The 24,091-nt window shown below is 36.6% G+C and overlaps 3 protein-coding genes across 3 annotated transcripts in view; all 3 read left to right on the forward strand.

Moving 5' to 3' along the window:
• The window catches only part of LOC114198975 (uncharacterized), a 44,796-nt gene extending 34,939 nt beyond the window's left edge, over positions 1-9,857 (forward strand). Inside the window, exon 6 of the mRNA XM_028090702.2 lies at positions 650-9,857. Coding sequence (XP_027946503.2) covers positions 650-2,343 — 1,694 coding nt within the window. The 3' untranslated portion in view covers positions 2,344-9,857. The remainder of the gene's footprint in view (positions 1-649) is intronic.
• Positions 9,858-9,952: 95 nt separating this feature from the next.
• LOC114198986 (thymosin beta-4-like) lies at positions 9,953-11,583 on the forward strand. Its single transcript, XM_088028493.1, has one exon. The coding sequence runs from the start codon at positions 11,074-11,076 to the stop codon at positions 11,200-11,202; it is 129 nt and encodes a 42-aa protein (XP_087884619.1). The 5' UTR covers positions 9,953-11,073; the 3' UTR covers positions 11,203-11,583.
• Positions 11,584-23,814: 12,231 nt separating this feature from the next.
• The window catches only part of LOC148163210 (uncharacterized), a 39,394-nt gene continuing 39,117 nt past the window's right edge, over positions 23,815-24,091 (forward strand). Inside the window, exon 1 of the mRNA XM_028090698.1 lies at positions 23,815-24,089. The gene's annotated coding sequence lies outside the window, so the exon portion shown is untranslated. The remainder of the gene's footprint in view (positions 24,090-24,091) is intronic.

Below are 24,091 nucleotides of genomic sequence, written 5' to 3' on the forward strand. Positions count from 1 at the left end.
AAAGCTATTTACATTACTTTTCTATCAACTGTCCATTTTCCTAATCCATTTTTATATAGTGCTGGTGTCCAGTTTTATATAGTAGTCTTTTTCTTTTTAGTCTAATTTTAGAAACTGTTTATATATTAGGTATATAATAGGCATAATGCAACTTTGCAAGTATTTGTCATTTTACTTACCCTACCCTGTTTTTGACATGCCAACTTTTTTTTTCTTTAACTATATTGTGGTCATTTTTATCAAATATGATTAGGAAAGTTTTCCCCATTCCTAGTTTATGGAAGAAATCTCACTCAAGTTTTATTCTAATTACTTATATGTTTTCATTTCTGTAAGTGTGGACATCTGATCCATTTGGAATTTGTCCAACTGTACGATATGAGGAATTAATAAAATTTTATCTTTTTTCTATATGTCTACCCATATGTTTATAATATCATTTATTAAAAAGAGTTCATGTTTTTCCTACTGATTTGAGCTGCCAGCTTTATTGTATACTAAATTTGCACTGTTTCTGGATTTTTCTTTTCTGCTCCACTGGTTCCATTGACATGAGTATGATGTTCAGTTTGAGTCTACTCTTACTACCTTAGAGGTTTTATTTTTCAAGGAATATGAAAATAACATTTACTTTCTTGTTATCTTACAGACTGGGAATCCAGGTGTGAGACCAAAAACCTGTCCTCAAAGAGAGGAATTTATGAAATAGAATCATCTCAATGGGAGATAATAGAACAGCTCACAAGACATAAGTGTGAGTGTAAAAGTTTTCAAGATGATAGGGAATGCAAAGACAAGATTGAAAGCCAATTAGGAAATAAAGAGGGACTTTTCAGGCAACTATTAATCACTTGTAAAGAAATTCCCAATTTTAGCCAGACCACATCCCTCACATTAAAACGAAGAATTCATTTTCTGGAGAAATCCTATGAATGTAAAGCATGCAGAAAATACTTTATCCGTGGCTTTCAACTTACAGAACATCAGAAAGTTCATTCCAATGAAAAATTCTATGAATGTAAAGAATGTGGAAAGGCCTTTATTTGGGGCTCAGAACTTACTTACCATCAGAGAGTTCATGTTAAGAAACCCTATGAATGTAAGGAATGTGGAAAAGCCTTTATTTGTGCCTCACAGCTTACTTATCATCAAAGAATTCATACTGGGGAGAAACCTTATAAATGTAAAGAGTGTGGGAAGGCCTTTATTCGTGGCTCTCATCTTACCCAACATCAAAGAATTCATACTGGTGAAAGACCCTATGAATGTAATGAATGTGGTAAGGCCTTTTTTCGTGGGTCTCAACTTACTTACCATCAGAGAGTTCATACTGCAGAGAAACCCTATCAATGTAAAGAATGTGGAAAGGCCTTTATTCGTGGCTCCCAACTTACTGAACATCAGAGAATTCATACAGGTGAGAAACCTTATGAATGTAAGAAATGTGGGAAAGCCTTTAGTTACGGCTCACAGCTTACTCTACATCACAGACTTCATACTGGCGAAAAACCCTATAAATGTAAAGATTGTGAGATGTCCTTTATTCGTGGCTCACAACTTACTGAACATCAGAGGATTCATACAGGTAGGAAACCACATGAATGTAAGCAATGTGGAAAGGCCTTTAACTATGGCTCACAGCTTATTCGACATCAGAGGATTCATACTGGTGAGAAACCCTATGAATGCCAAGAATGTGGGAAATCATTTATTCGTGGCTCACAACTTACTGAACATCAAAAAATTCACACTGGTGAAAAACCTTTTGAATGTAAGGAATGTGGGAAAGCCTTTATTCGTGGCTCACATCTTACTCAGCATCAGAGGATTCATACTGGTGAGAAACCCTATGAATGTAAAGAGTGTGGGAAGGCCTTTATTTATAGCTCACAACTGACTCAACATCAGAGAATTCATACAGGTGAGAATCCCTGTGAATGTAAGCAGTGTGGGGAGATCTTTATTTGTGCCTCACAGCTTACTCTACATCAGATTTCTCATTCTGGTAGGAAACCATATGAATGTAAGGAATGTGGTAAGGCTTTTATTCGTGGCTCACAGCTAACTTACCATCAGAGAGTTCATACTGGTGAGAAGCCCTATGCGTGTAATGAATGTGGGAAAGCCTTTATTCGTGGTTCACATCTTACCCAGCACCAGAGAATTCATACTGGTGAGAAACCATACAAATGTCATGAATGTGGGAAGGCCTTTAATCGTGGCTCACAACTTACTCAACATCGGAGAATTCATTCTGGTGAAAAGCCTTATAAATGTAATGAATGTGGTAAGGACTTTAGACGTCACTCACACCTTACTCAACATCATAAACTTCATAATTGAGAAAAACTTTATGAAAACACAAATTTATTAAATCTTTTATCTGTCCATTGGCACTCCGTTTTGGAATGTCAGGTAATTCAAATTATGAAAGTGGGAATCCTTTACTTTCACTCATAGGTAATGACTCAGAAAATTCAAACAAGGAAAGGCTAGATTAATATAAGGGAGAATCAGTTTCCATCATATTTCAATCTTTGTTAGTGAATTCATATGAGAGTACAACCATAAAATGGGTTTTCTTGTTTGGCATTGTTCTCTTATTTAGCATGATCTGAGTCCCACCATTTACTATATGTGTGTTCCTTTGGGAAAGTTAGTTAACCCCTGTTGCTTTAGTTTTTTCATTTATAAAACATTAAATATTCTCATTATAATGATTTAGACATAAATACATATAGAGCCTTGAAGCAGTGTCTAATAAGTAAATTATACTTACCATTAGTTATTATTGAAATTTTATTATTCAGTATTTTAAAAACTTTTGTTTTCCTTCTGGGCTCAAGAGTCATCTTTTTTCTCAATTGAAGTGTAGTTGACATACAATGTTATATTAGTTTCAGGTGTACACCATAGTGATTTGACAATTCTGTACCTTACTCAGTACTGACCACAATATGTGTGGTTATCATCTGTCTTTATACAACATTGTTACAATATTATTATTGACTATGATCTATTAACTGTGCTGTACTTTTCATCCCTGTGATTTACTTATTCTGTTTTTATTTTTTTTAAAGATTTTTTATTTATTCATTTAACAGAGATAGCACAAGTAGGCAGAGTGGCAGGCAGAGGGAGAGGGAGAAGCAGGCTCTCCGCAGAGCAGGGAGCCTGATGCGGGGCTCGATCCCAGGACCCAGGGATCATGACCTGAGCAGAAGGCAGTCGCTTAACCGACAGCCACCCAGGCATCCGATTTACTTATTTTATAACTGCAAGTTTGTACCTCTTAATCTTCTTCACCTATTTCACCCACCCCCAAACCCCCGCCCCTCTGGCAACCACCAGTTCTATGTATTTATGATTCTGTTTCTGTTTTGTGTTTTAGATTCCAGATATAAGTGAAATCAGATGGTATTTGTCTTTCTCTGTTTGACTTATTCCACTTAGCCTAATGTCCTCTAAGTCCATCCATGTTGTTGCAAATGGCAAGACCTCCTTCTTTTTTATGGCTAATATTCCACTGTATATACATACTACATCTTTTTTATTTATTCGTCTATTGATGGACACTTAGGTTGCTTCCATGTCTTAGCTGTTGTAAATAATACTGCAATAAACATTGGGGTGCATATATCTTTTCAAATTTGTATTTTCATTTTCTTTGGGTAAATGCCCAGTAGTGGAGTTACTGGATAGTATGGTATTTCTATTTTTAATTTTTTTGAGGAATCTTCATACTGTTTTCCACAGGGGTTACATCAGTTTACATTCCCACCAACAGTGCATGGAGGTTTCCTTCTTTCAGTATTTTAATTGTATAATATTAAAGAATTCAAATGAGAGGAAGACTTTACAAATACAGTACACAAGGTAACACTTTAATCAGTTACTAATCATCAGATAAATGATTTTGGAACAGAACATCCTAATACAATTAATGTGAGGTTATACCTTGTTCTGAACATTAAAATTCTTATTAGAAGGAAACCCTAAGGAAAATGGCTGTTACAAATAAAGCTACATATGAATATTTATATATCGGTTTTTGTGTGACTATAATTTCCATTTCCCTGATATAAATGCCTAAGAGTGCAATTTCTGGGTCTTAGAGTAAATTCATGTTTTCTTTTATAAAAAATGGACAGATTATTTTTCAAAATGGCTTTACCATTTTACATTCACACCAGGAGCGTTATGAGTGACTTTCTCAGTATTTGGTGTTGTCATCACTTTTTGTTTTAGCCGTTGTGATAGGTGTGTAATGTCTCTCCGTGATCTTAATTTGCATTCCCCTAATGACTAATGATGTTGAATACCTTTTCCCGTGCTTGTCATCTGTATGTCCATTTTGGTGAAATGCCTGTGTCCTTTACTCATTTTTGAATTGTTTTATTTTTTATTGTTGGGTTTTGAAAGAGTACTTTCTATATTCTAGATGATACTGGTCCTTTGCTATGTGGTTGTAAATATTTTTCCTGAAGCATAGCTTATTTTTTTAACCTTTTAATAGGGTCTTTTGAAGAGCAAAAGTTTTCAGTTTTGATAATGTCTACTTTATCAATTTTTCCTTTTATGGGCTTTGCTTTGGTGTCAAATCTAAGGACTCCTTGCCTAGCCCAGATTCCAAAGATTTTTCCTATGTTTTTGCATAAATTTTTTATGATTTTACACATTTTACACATAAGTCTATAATCTTTGGGTTAATTTTTCATGTATGTTGTATGCTTTAGCTTAATGTTCTTTCTTAGTTTGTTTTGGCTAATGGATGTCCATTTGCTCAAGCATCATTTGTTGAAAAGACTGTCTTTCCTCCATTAAATTGCTTTTGTACCTCTGTCAAAAATCTATTGAATATATTTGTGTATATCTTACTTCAGGGTTTTCTCTTTCCTTCCATTGATCTGTGTCTGTCCCTCTGCCAATATCACACTTGCCTTGATTACTGTCATTTTATAGGATGTCTTAATGGGATTTCTCCTACTTTATTTTTTTTTCAAGCTGATTACCTATTCTTAGTTTTTGTCATTTCATATAAATATTAGGATAAGCTTAAGGTTTTAATAGGAATTCTGTTTAGAAATAATTTATATCTTTAGTAAATCTTTTAAGATTTTATTTATTTATTTGACAGAGCACAAGTAGGCAGAGCGGCAGGGAGAGGGAGAAGCAGGCTCCCCGCTGAGCAGAGAGCCAGAAATGGGGCTTGATCCCAGGACCCTGAGATCATGACCGCCCAACCGACTGAGCCACCCAGGCGCCCCTTTAGTAAATCTTTTAATCCATGAATCTGGTATGTCTCTCCATTTTTATGTTATTGTTAGTTTAATTCTGTTCTCCAAAATATTCAGGTAATAACTCCCGGTACTTGTGAGTGTGACCTATTGTGGAAATAGGGTCTTTGTTGATGTATTCAAGTTAAGATGGAGATCATATTGGATTAGATTACTAATTATTCCAATGGCTCGTGTCCATTAAGAGGGAAATATGGACACAGACACACAGGGAAGGCCATGTGAAACCAGAGACAGATTGAATGATGCATCTACAATTCTTGGAACACCAAGAATTAGTAACTACTAGAAACTAGAAGGGAAAAAAGGGATCCTCCCCCTGCCTTCAGAGAGAGCATGACCCTGCCAATACCTTAATTTTGAACTTCTGTTCCCCAAAACTATAATAGATTTTTGCTGTTTGAAAACACTAAGCTTGTGGTAGTTTGTTATGGCAGCCCGAGGAAACTAACGTCATCTTTTAAAAAATTTTTTACTAGGATTTGTAATTTTTGGCATACAGATCTTATACATGATTTGTAAGTATATATACTTAAGTGTCTCACTTTCTTTGGAAAGTTCTAATTGGTGTTTTTAATTTCAATTTTTAACTATTCAACACTAGTATATACAAATTATATAAATGTATATTTGTATGTTGATCTGGTAATCTGTGACCTTGCTGCACAACTCACCAACTCATTCTGGAAGGTTTTGTTTCATTTTTTAGTAAATTCCTTGGAGTTTTCTACATAGACAATCATGTCATCTGTGAACAGCGACAGGAAAGTCTGTGTCTTTTCTTTCTTTTGTTTGCCTTATGCTGGCTGTAACTTTTAGTGGTATGTTGAATCACACAGGCGAGAAGAGACATCCTTGCATTTTTCAGATCTTAGGGGAAAACATTGTCTTTCCACCGTGAAGTACAAAGTAAGCTGTAAGCTTTATGTCGATGCTCTTTTTTTTTAAGATTTTATTTATTTATTTGACAGAGAGGGAGACACAGCGAGAAAGGGAACACAAGCAGAGAGAGTGGGAGAGGGAGAAGCAGGCTTCCCGCTGAGCAGGGAGCCCGATGCAGGGCTTGATTCCAGGACCTTGGGATCATGAACCAAGCTGAAGGCAGACGCTTAATGACTGAGCCACCCAGGCGCCCCTCGATGCTCTTTTTTTAAATTGAAGAAGTTCCCCTCTGCTCTTAACTTGAGAGGCTTTAAAATCATGAGTGCATATTGGATTTCATCCAGACACATGATATGATTATATGATGTTTTTCTTCAACCTATTTATATGGTGGATTACATGGATTGATTTTTGAATATAAAACCAGTCTTTGTATACTTGTAATAAATTCCACGTAGTGATCTTTTCTAATTTCTTTTTGGAATTGATATGCTAACATTTTGTAGAAGATTTTTCTAAAATTATGATGTTCTGTCATTCTGTCATTTTCTTTCTTTTCCTCCCTCCTTTCCTTATTTCTTCTAGTCTTTGTCTCACTTTGTATTGTATACTGTTGGCCTCATAAAATGAATTGGGAAGTGTTTTTCTGTTTTCTGAAAGAAGTATAAAATTTGTGTTCATTTTTCAGATGTTTATGAAAATTTGCAAGTGAAACCATTTGGGCCTGAGGATTTTTAGGGAGCTTTACAATTATAAATTAAGTTTCCTTAATAGTTATTCAGTCATATGGCTACTTGGGATATCTGTTTCATCATAGTTGAGATTTGGTAGCTTGTGGTTTTTGAGAAATTTAGGCTAAGTAGTCTTACACTTAAAGTTTTCCAGCTTCCTCCCCCAATAAAATTTTTGAAGCTCATTCTCTGAGGCTGGTAGCATAGCCATAGTGTCAAAATTAAACAAGACCAGATTCCCTTATAATGATAGATACAAATATTCTAAACAAAACATAATCTCTACCAGACAATTAAAAGAATACAAAGGAATACCGCTCCCCAAGAATATCCAAGATTTAATCTGTTCTAGATTAATTACATTTTAAGAGTTTAGAAATATTTCGAAGAGATGATTAGGATGGAAAAATTATTTGCAGCCTCAGGTCATTTTAATTCTCTCAGTGAATGGTTTTGAAATATGTGTTTTTCAAGGTTTTTTGAGAGTGGCCCAATTGAAGAAACAATTTACATGACCTTATGTACAAAATTTAAGTTAAAAATTCATACAGTATTATTACCTGCAAAAGTTCATTGAAAATACATTACCTGCAAAAGTTTATGTGCGAACACACTGTATGGACATTTTGGCTGAATAGCCAAGTTTTAAAATTAATATTTGCCTTAAGACCAATGCACTAGCATAGAATCAACTTCTGGCATTCAGAAAATCTCAATCTAAAAAATTTTTATGATAGACTTTGTTAAATGATTTCAGGGATTTTTTTATCATGAAATTTTGAGGTCCTTTATTTGATATTTTGCTTTTAATTACTTCTTACAATATGATAATTCCCAAATAGGACTTACTGTTGAGATAATAGCCAAGGTGAAATTAAAATAACATTAAGATTTTTGCTTTTTTTAGATGTTCAAATTATCAATGCTAGTGTCCCAATAGTTCTACAAAGATTTCAATTATGATCTAATTTATTAATTTGCCTTTTTGTTACTTGAATTATAAATTCATTGACTCTGAAAAGGCATGAAGTTCTTCCTAAAGTTGTCTAGCAAAGACACATTCTAATATTTTTATTATGTGTCTTATTGTTTAACAAATTTTAAACTATTGATACCTACAACTTAAATGTACTGTTTATGTGCAGCTTGCCAAATTAAGAGTTCAAAGGTTAGTCATTACATACTAAATAAATATTAGAGGATCATAATTCATGCGTATTTAGCAATATTGCTATGGAGTCACAACAGCCCTTTGTTGTTACCTGTACCACCAGCCTGTTTTGCTCAGGTTTTGTAATTTATTATATCATAAATAAACTTTCACCAGTGGATTGCATGATTGTCACATATGAAGAATATTTTTATAATTTTGTAACAGTAATGGACCGTGTGCTACCTTAAAATTATTTGTTTTGAATTCTTTTACTCAGGACCATATCTCCGTGTTAATTGAATTCCACAGATAATATGTTAGCCTAAAATTTCCTGTAGTACATTTCAAGTAATACTATGATTCAGATGATATTAGAAAAAAAGATTCTGTGGTCAAACAAGACTGTAAATCGTGGCATATTTCACATCACTTTTTGGAGCAATAAGTTCATTTTATTTCATCAGGGCTATTATAAATATTTTAGTAAAGCAATTTTTTAAAACTTTAACCAACCATGTGCCAAATTTACTTGTGCCAAATTTACTTGACCATGTGCCAAATTTACTTGACCATGAATCCCTTCTTATAATGGCTGTTACTGTCTTTTACAATTTAAACTATTTTTGTAAATGCTGCTCTAGCTACAAGAAATCACCTCAGAGGTGGAAACTCTAAAACATTATAGCTGGAGGCCAATTAAGTTTATGAGAGGGCAAGTTGCTTTCTCTGTAAACCAATCCCATTCTTTTTCTACTTATAGGACCCTTGTCCTCTTAAAAAAGGGAAATTCTTCCATGTAATAATCTTCCTTCACAGTCCCTTCTTACTCTTCCCTCTACCCCAATTCTTAATTCAACTTAATGAGATATTAACAACAACAACAACAAACCAAGAAAACAGGTTTGTGGAATTTTAAAAGCATGGTAATGAAATAAATGGCTTTATCGTTGATATATTTAGTCCATAAATTAAGTTCTAGAATTGGAGATTCTTTTCTAAGATGAATTTTATAACAAATAGAGGAATAAAGATGGTCAAATGGGCCATTATGCCATTACTTTGTTCTCTACTTTTAACAGTTTTTTACTTATTCTCAAAAGAAGTTAGAAATTAAACATTTTTCATGTAATTTTTCTTTTCATATTTGAATTGCCCTTCTGAAATTATATAATACATTTACCTGCAAAGCAAGAAATTATAACAAATATACATGAAAGAAAATCTGGCTTCCTGGGGTGCCTGGGTGGCTGAGTTGGTTAAGTGTCTGCTTTTGGTTCAGGTTATGATGCCAGCGTCCTGGGATCAAGCCCCGTGTCCCTCAGGGTCCCTGCTCAGTGGGGAGTCTGCTTCTCCCTCTCCCTCTGCAGCTCTCCCTGCTTGTGTTCTCTCTCTCCCTCTTTCTCTGTCAAATGAAATCTTTAAAAAAATAAGAAAATCTGACTTCTTAAACTAACATGTTAAAAGTGTCATGAGTACTTTTCTGTAGCTTTCTTTACGTTTAAATGTACATACATGTTTATACATGGCTCTTTTTTACCCCCCTTGGTTGTGAATATTTATATATTTAAACAGGATCACTGTATGGACATCAATCTGCAACTTTCCTGTAACATACATTACAGACATCTTTCCAGGTACATATAAATCTAACTTACTCATTTTAGTGTTAATAGCTGTAGAATACTACATATGGAGAGGTATTAATGTTCAAATTGTTTCTCTGTTGATGAACATTCATGTTGTTTTCACTTCCTTGCTATTTCAAACAACTGTCAATAAATACCTTTAAACAAATATTTGTTTTTATTTCTGTAAGATTCTTACATTTAGGTTTGTGGAACAAAGAATATGTGTATTTTTCAAAAAGATTCAATCGAGAGAGAGCAGGGGGAGGGGCAGAGGGAGAGAGAATCCTCAAGCAGACTCCCCACTGAGCGGGGAACCTGACATGGGGCTCAATCCCAAGACCCAGAGATCATGACCTGAGCCAAAATCAAGAGTCAGACACTTAACCGACTGAGCCACCCAGATACCCCTTTATTTTTTTATTTTAATAGTAACATTACTTTCCAGATAAAGCACATTCAGTTCCATCAACAGTATTTGAGTTGCACATTTTCCTACTAACTTAACAGCACTTGGTGCTCTTTGTCAGTCTTTCTAATGAAAAATATGTCATTGCTTCAATCTGAATTTATTTAAATATTGGGTAGACTGAGCATGCTTTCATTTGCCTACTGGTCATCTGAATTTTCTGTAAATTACCTGTCAACAGTGTACAATTTCTAGTAATTTTCATTAATTTGTAGAAGTTTTTTGTGTTTATGGCTATTATATGGGTTACAAAAATAATTTCTTAGTTTATCTTATACTTTAATATGCCCTGTTTTTTACTTTTATAGCATCAAATATAATCTACATAGAATGTTTCCTACACCCCAAGATTATTCACATTTTCCTAAATATCTTTTAATATTTTTTGTATTTTAAACTTTTCTTTAGCTAAATTTCCCCAGCAACTTTTTGTACTGAAGACTTCTAAAAACCACAGGAAAGCTAAAATAGTGAAACGAACATCCATCACATCCTAGACTGACTTAGTTATAACATCCTGCCACATTTTATCTTTATTAATGTTACATTTCACTCCTAAATACTTCATGCATAACCTAAAAATGAGATTGTCTTAAGAGCATGGCATTAGAAAATTAATAATTCCATAATTTCCCAAAGTGTCTCAAAACTGGTTTAGGGACACCTGGGTGGCTCAGTCAGTTAAGCGTTTGCCTTTGGCTCAGGTCATGATCCTAGGGTCCTGGAATGGAGTCCGGCATTGGGCTCCCTGCTCAGCAGGGAGCCTGCTTCTCCCTCTCCCACTCCCCCTGCTTGTGTGCGCTCTCTCTCTCTCTGACAAATAAAAAAGTCTTTGGGAAAAAAAAGATTCGGCAGAGGCCACTGTGCCGACTGGACTTCGCTTGCTCATGCACCTTGCTCTGCTTCCTCTGCAACCATGTCTGACAAACCCTACATGGCTGAGATTGAGAAATTCGATAAGTCGAAATTGAAGACAGAAACGCAAGAGAAAAATCCACTACCTTCAAAAGAAATGACTGAACGGAAGCAAGCAGGCAAATCATGATGAGGCATGTGCTGCCAATATGCACTGTACATTCCACAAGCATTGCCTTCTTACTTTACTTTTAGCTGTTTAACTTTGTAAGACGCAAAGAGGATCAAGTTTAAATGACTGCGCTGCCCCTTTTCACATCAAAGAACTCATGACAACGAAGGCGCCTGCCTCTCCCATCAGCCTGTCTTGCTGACAGGGAAGGAAAAGAACTTGCATGTTGGTGAAGGAAGAAGCTGGGAGGGACGACAGTGAAATCTAGAGTAAAAATCAAGCTGGTCCAAGGTGTCCTGCAGGCTGTAAAATGCAGTTTAATCGGAGTGCCATTAGTTTGTTCAAATGATTTTAATTATTGGAATGCACAATTCTTTAAATATGCAATAAAAAGTTTTAAAACCTGAAAACTGGCTTATAAAATGTTTTTCTTTTTTTTTAAATTTTATTATGTTAGTCACCATACAATGCACCATTAGTTTTTGATGTGGTGATCCACAACCCATTGTTTTCATATAACACCCAGTGCTCCATGCAGTACGTGCCCTCCTTAATACCCATCACCGGGCTAACTAATACCCTCTCCCCGCTCTCCTCTAAAACCCTGTTTGTTTCTCAGAGTCCATAGTCTCTCATGGTTCATCTCTCTCTCCAATCCCCCCCCCCGCTCATTTTTCCCTTCCTTCTCCTAATGTCCTCCATGCTATTCCTATGTTCCACAAATAAGTGAAACCATATGATAATTGACTTTCTCTGCTTGACTTATTTCACTTAGCATAATCTCCTCCAGTCCCATCCATGTGGATGTAAAAGTTGGGTATTCATCCTTTTTGATGGCTGAGTAATATTCCATTGTATATATGGACCACATCTTCTTTATCCATTCATCTGTTGAAGGCCACCTCAGCTCTTTCCACAGTTTGGCTATTGCAGACATTGCTGCTATGAACATTGGGGTGCATGTGGCCCTTCTTTTCACTACATCTGTGTCTTTGGGGTAAATACCCAGGAGTGCAATTGCTGGGTCATAGGGTAGCTCTATTTTTAAATTTTTGAGGAACCTCCACACTGTTTTCCAAAGTGGCTGTACCAACTTGCATTCCCATCAACAGTGTAAGAGGGTTCCCCTTTGTCCACAACCTTTCCAACATTTGTTGTTTCTTTCCCTGTCCATTTTTGCCATTCTAACTGGTGTAAGGTGGTATCTCAATGTGTTTTTTTTTTAAATCAATTAAAATCTCATTTTTATCTTTTTTAAAGGTTTTTTTTTAATGTATTCATTTGAGAGAGAGACAGCACACAAGCAGGGGGAGGGGCAGAGGGAGAAGCAGGCTCCCCGCCGAGCCAGCCAGGAGCCCGATGCGGGGCCCGATCCCAGGACTGGGAGATCATGACCTGAGCCGAAGGTGGACGCTCAACCATCTAAGCCACCCAGGCACTCCTCAGTGTGGTTTTGATTTGAATTTCCCTGATGGCTAATGATGATGAACGTTTTTTCATGTGTCTATTATCCATTTGTATGTCTTCTTCAGAGAAGTGTCTTTTCATATCTTCTGCCCACTTTTTGACTTGACTATTTGTTTTTTGGGTATTGAGTTTGAGAAGTTCTTTATAGATCTTGGATACCAGCCCTTTATCTCTAGTGTCATTTGCAAATATCATCTCCCATTCTGTGGGTTGCCTCTTTGTTTTGTTGACTGTTTCCTTTGCTGTGCAGAAGCTTTTTATCTTGATGAAGTCCCAAAAGTGCATTTTTGCTTTTGTTTCACTAGCTTTTGGAGATGTATCTTGAAAGAAGTTGCTGTGGGTGATGTCAAAGAGGTTACTGCCTATGTTCTCCTCTATGATTTTGATGGATTCCTGTCTCACACTGAGGTCTTTCATCCAGTTTATCTTTGTGAATGGTGTTAGAGAATGGTCGAGTTTCATTCTTCTGCGTGTGGCTGTCCAATTTTCCCAGCACCATTTATTGAAGAGACTGTCTTTTTTCCATTGCATGTTTTTTCCTGCTTTGTCAAAGATTATTTGACCATAGAGTTGAGGGTCTATATCTGGGCCCTCTATTCTGTTCCATTGGTCTATATGTCTGTTTTTGTGCCAGTACTATGCTGTCTTGGTGATCACAGCTTTGTAATATAGCTTGAAATCGGGCAACGTGATGCCCCCAGCTTTGTTTTTCTTTTTCAATATTTCCTTGGCAATTCGGGGTCTTTTCTGATTCCATACAAATTTTAGGATTGTTTGTTCCAGCACTTTGAAAAATGTCATTGGAATTTTTATCGGGATGGCACTGAAGGTATAGATTGCTCTGGGTAGCACAGACATTTTAACAATGTTTATTCTTCTGATCCATGAGCATAGAATGTTTTTCCATCTTTTTGTGTCTTCTTCAATTTCTTCCATGAGTGTTCTGTAGTTCCTATAGATCTTTTACCTCTTTGGTTAGGCTTATTCTGAGGTATCTTATACTTTTAGGTGTCCATATGTACAATGGAATATTACTCAGCCATCAGAAAAGATGAATACCCAACTTTTACATTCACATGGATGGGACTGGAGGAGATTATGCTAAGTGAAATAAGTCAAGCAGAGAAAGTCAATTATCATATGGTTTCACTTATTTGTGGAACATAAGGAATAGTGTGGAGGACATTAGGAGAAGGAAGGGAAAAATGAAGGGAGGTAATTGGAGGGAGAGATGAACCATGAGAGACTATGGACTCTGAGAAACAAACTGAGGGTGTTAGAGGGGAGGGGGGCAGGGGGATGGGTTAGCCTGGTGATGGGTATTAAGGAGGGCACGTACTGCATGGAGCACTGGGTGTTATACAAAACAATGAATCGTGGATCACTACATCAAAAACTAATGATGTACTGCATGGTGACTAACATAACATAATAAAATAAAATTTAAAAAAAGTGGGGGTGGGGTGGTCAACAAAATTCTAGAAACAATCACCACTTAAGAAACAAAGGGAAATGATTCATTATTGGAAAATCGTTTTTAAGTTGTCAGTGAATTTTAATTGCCATCATGAAAAAATGATATGATGCTGAGGAAGATAGTTCAGATTTCTTAAAAAAAGTTATGAAGACCAGATTTTAACTTCCCCTCTCATAAAACTAACAAACCAACAATAACAAAAAAAACCCCAAAAACCTAACTTCCAAAAGAATGTGGAATAAGAAAAATCTTCATTTGTAATGGAAATAAGGAGGCCATCTACATATCCCATACTTTGAAGACTTTCTAACAAAAATAATACAAATGGGATGAGATAGATATCACCAAGACCTAAGTTAGTACTGCTTCTGACAAAGAAATGAGGCAAACATTAATTGAACACATAATGGTACCAATCACATGTAACAACTCATTAATTCTCAAAAACCACCATCTAAGCAAGGATTTTGTCTCATTTTTAGGTGATAAAACTAAGTAGTGACAGTTTAAGTAACTAGCTCATGGTCATACATAAAAGTAATGGAGCCAGGATTGAAACCCTTTTACCTCCACAAAGTCTGCTTAACCTCTGTACTATTAGAATTAATTAATGGGGACACATAGAATTGTCTTTCTCCCAGGATATGGAAAATGACAGAAGAAAGGGGAATGAGGCAATAAAGAATTGTTTGATATATTTAAGTCTTAACTGATGGAGAAATGTTCTAGAAGGCATAGGAAAAATGGGATCAAGAATAGAAAAGATAGGGCGCCTGGGTGGCTCAGTTGTTAAGCGTCTGCCTTCGGCTCAGGTTATGATCCCAGGGTCCTGGGATCGAGCCCCGCATTGGGCTCCCTGCTCAGCGGGAAGCCTGCTTCTCCCTCTCCCATTCCCCCTGCTTGTTTCTCTCTCTTGCTGTGTCTCTCTCTGTCAAATAAACAAAATCTTAAAAAAAAAAAAAAAGAATAGAAAAGATCATCACTATCTTTGAAAGGAGAAACTCCTCATTTTTTGAGACCAAAGTAAAGAGGTTATAGGGAAAACTATGGATCACAATTTCAAAATTATGCCAAAGCAAGTTACTTTGTGCCCATGAAAACTGTTTATTTTCCTCTGAGAAATTAGCTTATAAATGAAAGACAAGATAAACTATGTAATGAATTTTGTTAATTTTATATCCTAATTTGTTTTTCCTTTGGAAGTCAGATTCAAATTTAAAGCTTAATTCTAAATTAACTTATTTCTTCTGTATATTCTAATTGCAGTTTTCTCCTGGTCTTACTAATTTTTATTTTTTTCCTGACTGATTTCTATCCATTTAAGGTTTTTCATCCTATTGTTGAGATTATTGACCTACTTTATCTGTAGTGCAGAATAAAATAGTAAAACAAACCCACATTATTTAAAACTCACTTGGTACTTGATCATTTCTTCCTGGAAGAGAGTAGAATCCTGAAATGGCCAAGGTGGGTGATGGGTGAAAAGAAACCATGAAAAATCAGGCTTACTTAGTAGCTCCAGACAAGTCATATTAGAAATCTCCAGTTAAACAAGGTCAAGCACCTTGTGGGGGAACAATCTTAAGATTCATCAAAAGCCAAGAATAACCACAGTTTGGAGGCATCAATATATACAAGCATGACAAAAGCCTATGGAGCTTCAATGTGAATTTTAAAAACTATTTTAAGATTAGAAATATAGGGGCGCCTGGGTGGCTCAGTCGTTAAGCGTCTGCCTTCAGCTCAGGTCATGATCCCAGGGTTCTGGGAATGAGCCCCACATCAGGCTCCCTGCTCCACGGGAAGCCTGCTTCTCTCTCTCCCACTCTCCCTGCTTGTGTTCCCTCTCTCACTGTCTCTCTCTCTCTGTCAAATAGATAAATAAAATCTTAAAAAAAATTAGAAATATAATTCACAAGGTATTTTTAAATAACATCCCATACTTTTTTTTAAATACATCTATCCAATCTCAAACTTAGAGAAAAGTTGAAAATTTAGTGCAAAGAACTTTTTTCCCTGAACGATTCGAGAGTAAATTGCTGACCTAATGTCACATCACCCCTGAAGATGCTAGGTATTTCCTACAAACAAAGACATGTCCCTATGTAACTGCAATACAATGATCAGAATCAAGAAATTAACATTAAGGGGCACCTGGATGGCTCAGTTGGTTAAGCATCTGCTTTCGGCTCAGGTCATGATCCTGGAGTCCTGGTATCAAGCCCCGTGTCGGGCTCCCTGCTCAGTGGGGAATCTGCTTCTCCCCTTACCCTCTCCCCCTGCCCTTCCCCCTGCTTGTGCAAATCTTAAAAAAAGAAATTAAGATTAATACATTACTACCATCTAGATTAGATCCCATCCAAGTTTTACCAAGTGTGCCAATGTCATTTGCACTAAAGGATTCAGTTCAGAATCACACACTGTGTTGAAATGTCCTGTCTCTTTAATCTCCTTTAGTCTGAAACAGTTTTTGTCTTGCCCTTTTATAATCTTGACACTTTTGATGACTGTCAGTCAGTCTTTGGTGAATGTCTCTCTAATTTGGTTTTCTTTGATGTTTCCTCATGATCAGGTTATGCATTTTGAAAGGAATGCCAACAGAAATTGATGCTGCATTCTTCCCAGGGCATATCAGGGGACACATGATGACTTGCCCCATTACTGGTGATATTCTTTTTTTTTTCTTTTTAAGATTTATTTATTTGAGAGAGCGAGAATGAGAGAGAGAGAGAGTACATGAGAGGGGGGAGGATTAGAGGGAGAAGCAGACTCCTTGCTGAGCGGGGAGCCCGATGCAGGACTCGATCCCGGGACTCCAGGATCATGACCTGAGCTGAAGGCAGCCGCTTAACCGACTGAGCCACCCAGGCGCCCCCTGGTGATATTCTTTTAATCAATTAATAAGGTATGTCTGCCAGCCTTCTCCACTATAAAATTACTCTTTTCCCCTTTGTAACTAGTAAGGATTTTATGGGAGGGGGTAATCTGAGATGATATAAATGTCCCATCCTTCAGGCAAAATTTCAATTTATATTTTGAATTGATTTTATATTTTTGAATTTATATTTTTCAAAATATAATTTTGAAATTATATTTTTGAATTTATATCAGCATGGACTTGTGATTTCCTATTTCATTAAAAGCTTATAATCTATTACTGTTATTATTTATATTAGTATTAGGTTTGTCCCAGATTTGTTAAGTGGAAACCCCTTCAATCCGATTTCTGTGTCCTTTTTTTTTTTTTTTTAAGATTTTATTCATTTGAGAGAGTGAGAGAGAGCATCAGCAGGGGGAGGGACAGAAGGAGAGGGAGAATTTCCAGCAGACCCCACACCCAGTGCAGAGCCCAATGCGGGGCTTGATCCCAGGACCCCAAGATCATGACCTGAGCTGCCAGATGGTTAACTGACTGAGTCATCCAGTCACCCTCTGTGGCCTTTTAATAACCAGTCCCTATCGTTCCCTTATTTTCACATACAAGATGTTCTAGGTTCATCTTGTATTTGCTCTGCGCCAAGACTGGAATCAATCATCTTAAAAGAACCCTGGTTCCTATTAGTGAGGAAAATGGTATTTGGAGGCCATGATCTGGGTACTAGCATGCTTATTGCTACTGCAGTGTCACTGTTCCCAGGCCCACTTAGAAGTGGACAGATCTAATGAATATAAATACACATAGATTGAATACACACATTTATATCTATACTTATTTTTATATCTATGTATCTATAATGAAAATAAGTTTGCACGAATACAATTCTAATCTAAAACCACTGAGTTCATTCTAGTTGTAGCCCTTTTCATATGTGTAACTCCTTTCCCTGACAAAGAAATGTTCATTTTATTATCCTTAAATATATAGTTCTGTGTATACAAAACATATTTGATTAATCTTCCTGGAAGAAATCAATACCCCATTGTCACTGCCACACTCTCCCTGGACAGATACTCCTCACAGTTCTGCAGGGCCATCATGGCTTTACTGATGTGTATGCCTACCTTGCTTAGTTCCACCTAATGGCTTTAGGATTAAATTGTTAGGAAGAGAAAGAAAAGTAAAGACTCTTTCCCACCTAGGTCAGAGAGATGTGATGTGAAAAGGACTAAACCCGCTGTTGCTGGCTTTTTAAAGATGGAGGGAGAGGGCCATGAGCTAAGGCAGGTGGCAGCCTCTAGGCTGGTAACAGTTCTCAACTTATAGCTAACAAGAAAATGAAGATCTCAGATCTACAGACATAAGTAAATTTTGCCAATAACCCAAATAAGCAGGAAACAGTTTCTCCCCTAAAGCCTCCAGAAAATAACACAGCCCTGCAGATAATTTTAGTGTGATGAGACCCATACTGGACTTCTGACCTACAAAACTGTAAGATAATAAATTTTTGTTTTTTTCAAGTCATGAAATTTGTGGGAATTGGTCACTGCAGCAGGGGAAGACTAATACAATGGTCATTTAATTTTCAACAAAGGACCAAAGACTTCTACTGTTGAAAATACCATTTGTAACAAAATGATGTTGAAAAAAAATTGATATCTATATAGGAAAAAAAAAATCTCAACCCCTATCTAACGCCATGAACAAAAATTATTTCAAAATAAGTCTTAGACCTAATATAAAAAACTGCAATTATAAAGCTTTCAGAAAAAAACATAGGTAACTATTTAAATATTTTTCAAACTTGGCAGCAGATAAGTTTCATAAGTCACACAAAGCAGTAACTATAAAAAAAATTGATATGTTAAATATTATAAAAAAGTCTTTTGCTCATCAAAAGACACTATTAAAAAATGACCAGGAAATCCAAAGGCTAGGAGAAATATTCACAAAACATTTATCCGATAGAGGACTGATATCTAGGCTATATTAGAATTTATATAACTCAACAGTGAAAATATGATCAATTAAAAATGGACAGAAAATTTGAGAAGAAATGTTCAAATGGCTAATAAGTGCATAAAAAATGGTCAATATCAACAGTCGTTAGGGAAATGTCAGTTAAAACCACTATGAGACACTACAGAACACAATATGAGATACATATCCAGAATGATAGCACTAAATGTTGGTGAAAATGTAGGGAAACTGGAACTCTCATACGTTGTTGGGAGTGTACAATGGTACAACTATTTCGGATAAAGTTCTGGCAGAAACTTATAAAACTGAACTTACACCTATACACTGCATCCAAACAATTCTGCTTCTAGGTGTTTATCCAAAAGATATGAAAAAATACATTCATAAAAAGACATAGCCAAGAATGTTTATAACTGCATTATAATAGCAAAATACATGGAAATATCCCAGAAGCCCATCAAGAGGAGAATGGATAAAGAAACTGTGATTAGCCATACAATGGAATCCAACTCTGTAATAAGAACTATTTAGATACACCATAAACACACACACATATCATACATGGATGAATCTTAAACAACATTATCCTGGAAACTGACTGGGAAGGAGCCTGAGGGAATTTTCTAGTGTGATGATATTTTCTTTGATAGGATTTTGGTTTGTACAGTGTATGTATTTGTCAACATTCTTCAAATGATAAATTTAAGGTAAGTGTGGTTCACTGTTTATAAATCTTACCTTAAAAACTAACAAAATGTTGGGGCACCTGGGTGGCTCAGTCATTAAGCATCTGCCTTCAGCTCAGGTCATGATCCCAGGGTCCTGGGATCGAGCCCTGCATCGGGCTCCCTGCTCGGCGGGAAGCCTGCTTCTCCCTCTCTCACTCCCCCTGCTTGTGTTCCCTCTCTCGCTGTCTCTCTCCTGTCAAATAAATAAAATCTTAAAAAAAAAAAAACAACTAACAAAATGTTGAACTTTAATTAGTAATATGCATGCTAAAGTGTTTAGGAGTAAAATATACTGATGTCTGCAACTTACTTTGAAATACATAAAAAAATGGACCAATTTATGGATGAATACATGGCTGGATAGTTAATTATTTGATAAATATAGCGAAGTATTAATTGAAGTATTTGATGGTGAATACATGGGTATACAATGAATCTTTTAGTTTTCTGTTTGGAAATTTTCATAAGAAAATGTTGGTGAAAATATAAAAAAAACAACTATCAACCCATAATTCTGTATTCAGTGAAAATATCTTCTTAAAAATGAGGGGATTTTACTTCTCTTCCCGTAAGCAGCCTGAGGTGATCTCTGAAAATGGTTACCTATTCACTCAACCCAGAAAACCCCACAAAATCATGCAAATCAAGAGTTCAAATCTTCATGGTGATATTAAAAACACTGGCGAAACTGCCCAAGCCATCAAGGGTGTGCATATCTGAAAAGCCACCAAGTCTCTAAAGGATGTCACTTTACAGAAGCAACATGTACCATTCTGTCACTACAATGGTGGAGTTGGTAGGTATACCTAGGCCAAACAGTGGGGTTGGACAGAGTGCTGAATTATTATTGTACATGCTTAAAAATGCCGAGAATAATGTTGTACTGAAGGATTTAAATGTAGCTTCTCTGGTCATCAAGCACATCTGGTGAACAAAGTCCCCAAGATGCAGCACAGAACTTACAGAGCTCTGATTAATCCATACATGAGTTCTCCCTGCCACATTAAGATAATCCTTACTGTGAGGAGATTTTCCTAAACCAGAAGATGAAGTTGCACAGAAGAAAAAGATATCCCAGAAGAAACTGAAGAAACAAAAACTTATGACCTGGGAATAAATTTAGTATAAAATAAATGGAAATAAACGTACACATACATGCACATATGCACATGTGTGCACACACACACACATATAACTAAAATATACTACAATGATAGCATTTAAATTAGTAGAAGCAATGACTGGTGTAAAGTATTCTAACATCATTATACTGCTGGGCAGGAAAAATGATAAGTTTAGACTTTGAAAACTTAAGTATGTCCCACTAAATTAAAGATTAATGCAAATAGAATATATACCTTCCAAAAGAGGAGGACATAAAAGAAAGGAGAGGAGAACAAGCTAAAGAAGGAATAAACGGGAGGGAAATGAAAACATTAAAAAGTTACATAGAGTGTGCCTGGGTGGCTCAGTTGGTTAAGCGACTGCCTTCGGCTCAGGTCATGATCCCAGGGTCCTGGGACAGAGTCCCACATCAGGCTCCCTGCTCAGCGGGGAGCCTGCTTCTCCCTCTGACCCTCTCCCCTCTCATGCTGTTTTTCTCTCTCTCTCTCTCACTCAAATAAATAAATAATAAAATCTTTTTTAAAAAGTTACATATAACATATATAGGGATGTGATAAAATGGTAGAAATAAGTACAAATATGTCAGTAAATGTCTGGATAAACAAACAAAATATAATTATATGCTATTGTCAAGATATACATTAAAATAATTATACAGAAAGGCTGAAAATAAGGGAACAGAAAAAACATGATTCAAAATACTAATCAAAAGAAAGTTTAAGTAGCTATATTAATATTGGGTAAAATAGTCTTTAAATAAAAGCATTATTATAAAAAGATCAGCACATAATGATGTTTAAATCTCCAAGAATTTATATAAATTCTAAATGAATGTGTTACTAAAAATACATACATTTAAGCCAAAATTAGTGAAATGACAAGGAAAAATAACGTCACAGCCACAATGGGAGATTTTGCATATTTCTTTTAGTAACTGATATTTAAGAGACAAAAATCAGTAATGATTATAGAGGATTTGGACAAAAAATTTACAAACTTTATCTAATGGATACATTTAAAAAATATACTATGCTAATAACTGCAGAAGACAAATCATTTTTTAGGACATAATGAATATTCAGAAAACTTAGACATATATTGGGCCATAAAGCAAATCTGAAAAAATGTCAATGGACTAATTTCATATAGATCAACTCCACTGCCCATAAAATTATGTTAGATATAAGTCATCAAAGGATAATTAGAAAAAAATCTATATGCTTAAGAAAGATCCTTCCAAATTATTTATGGGTGAAAAAAATCAGCACAAATTTAAAAAGAAGTATTTAAAACTGAATGATGAGACTACTACATACACCAAAATCTGTAGGATGCAGCCAAAGTAGTACATAAAGGAAAAGTTATAACCTTAAGAATTTATAAGTATAAAAATTAACTAAGTACCCAACTTAAAATGTGAGAAAAAATGTCAGAATAAACTGAAAGAAAGCAAAGAAATAATAAAGAATAAAAAAGGGAATAGCAAAAGAGTTATATAGTGAAGAGGATTAAAAAGGTCCCAAATAGGCCTTTGTGTTATACTAAAATTATAACACTATGTTAATTAAGAGCATGTATATATAAGTATATAGTGCAGGGAATAATAAATTGACCAACAGAATTGAATAAAGAGCCCCATATATATATATATATATATATATATAGTAACCTAATTCATGACTGTTGGTAAGGTGGGAAAGGATAGTCTTTTTATAATGCGAGACAATTGGTATACACACAAACACACACAAATTGCACCCCACTTTTGTCCTACAGAAAGAGATCGATTCCAAGAGACTTTATAACAAAAAAATGTGTAAGTCAAAACTATAAAGCTTTAAGAATATAGAAAACTAAAATTATGACCTTAGTATAGAGAATTAAAAAAAATTTTTTTTAGAGAGAGAGCACACACACATTTGCCTGCGCCTGTGTGGGGGAGGGGCGGAGGGAGAGAATGCTCAAGCCAACTCCCCTGGAGCCTGATGGTCTCCTTCCCACAACCCATGAGATCATGACCTGAGCTGAAACCAAGAGCTTCATTTTCTCTCCATGAGCCAAGGTCAAATCTTCTTATATATAAAGTTATTTAATTATTGTATTAGTCGATGGCCTCTCAACCTTACCCAATAATGTCCCTATAATAGAAGAGAATGGATGCTCACTTTGCGGGGATGTGCCAGAGAAAATAAGCAGTTAAGCTAGGGCTGGCTTTGAAATCATGTTTCTTGACAACGAAAAAAACTGCTGATTTTGCGTTCTTCCCCATAACACGTATATTTGATCCAAGAGAAAAATCATGTCTAAATTATTTGCCAGATAAATTGATAACCTTTTTTTCCCGATCAAATTAGTGTCCAAGAAAGAAATAACTTATCATCCATCGGGAAGACCTCCCACTCTTCTGGCAGTCAAACTCCGTAACAGACACTCTGAAAAATAAAGGCATGAGAAAAGCACATTTGCGTAACAGATCACCAGTCACGCAACCACTCTCAATTATGAACACAAAACAAACCAAAACAGCAGAGGTCCCTTCCTCCGTCAGACAATCCCACAGTTATGTCATAACCAGGCCGCTTCGAGTACGAACCACCTCACACCCAACGGCATGGAGAATCACACCAGGCAGAAATACAACCACACACCCAGCCGCCAAGGGACTCCCAGTCCGCCCGACGACGTCTCCCGTTGTCTCACACACTCCAAAGGGCCTGGCGAGGCACACAGGGGGTCTCTGCGTGTCTGAGGCTCTGTCTGGTCCCCGGCTCAGCTCCAGCTCCACCCCCGCACCTGCCCGCCTGATGGTCCGCGCCACCTTCTCCCGATCTGTAAGACCCTGGGACCACTCAACACTGGCAGTCTCAGGCCACAACCCAGCAACGCGCGCGCCCGACGCCTGCGCACTGAGCGCAGGCGGGCACTCCCAGGAACACCCGCGGCGCGGCCGTTGCGCGAGCGGGTTTTAGCGGCGGAGTGCAGGAACCTCGCGGAGGGTTAGTAAACCGGCAATCCTAGCGTTCCGGCCGGCCAGCCTACAGCCTTCCCGCCGTTGGACTACATTTCCCAGAGCCACCGCTTCCCCAATGCGGCTTCATTTCCGTTTGTTCGCGCGATTTGGGGACTTCGCGTGGGGAGGACAGCGTCTGTGGAGGAGCTTGGCCCGGCTCCGGCTGGGCGGGCGAACCCGAAATCGGGGCTTGGACCCCGGGCGCCAAATCCTGGATCCTGAACCGCGCCTTTTGTCTAGGT

Source organism: Eumetopias jubatus, unplaced genomic scaffold (assembly GCF_037043125.1).
Source record: "Eumetopias jubatus isolate StellerSeaLion01/CBP00866 unplaced genomic scaffold, mEumJub1_p1.0 scaffold_10, whole genome shotgun sequence".
Lineage (NCBI taxonomy): Eukaryota > Metazoa > Chordata > Mammalia > Carnivora > Otariidae > Eumetopias > Eumetopias jubatus.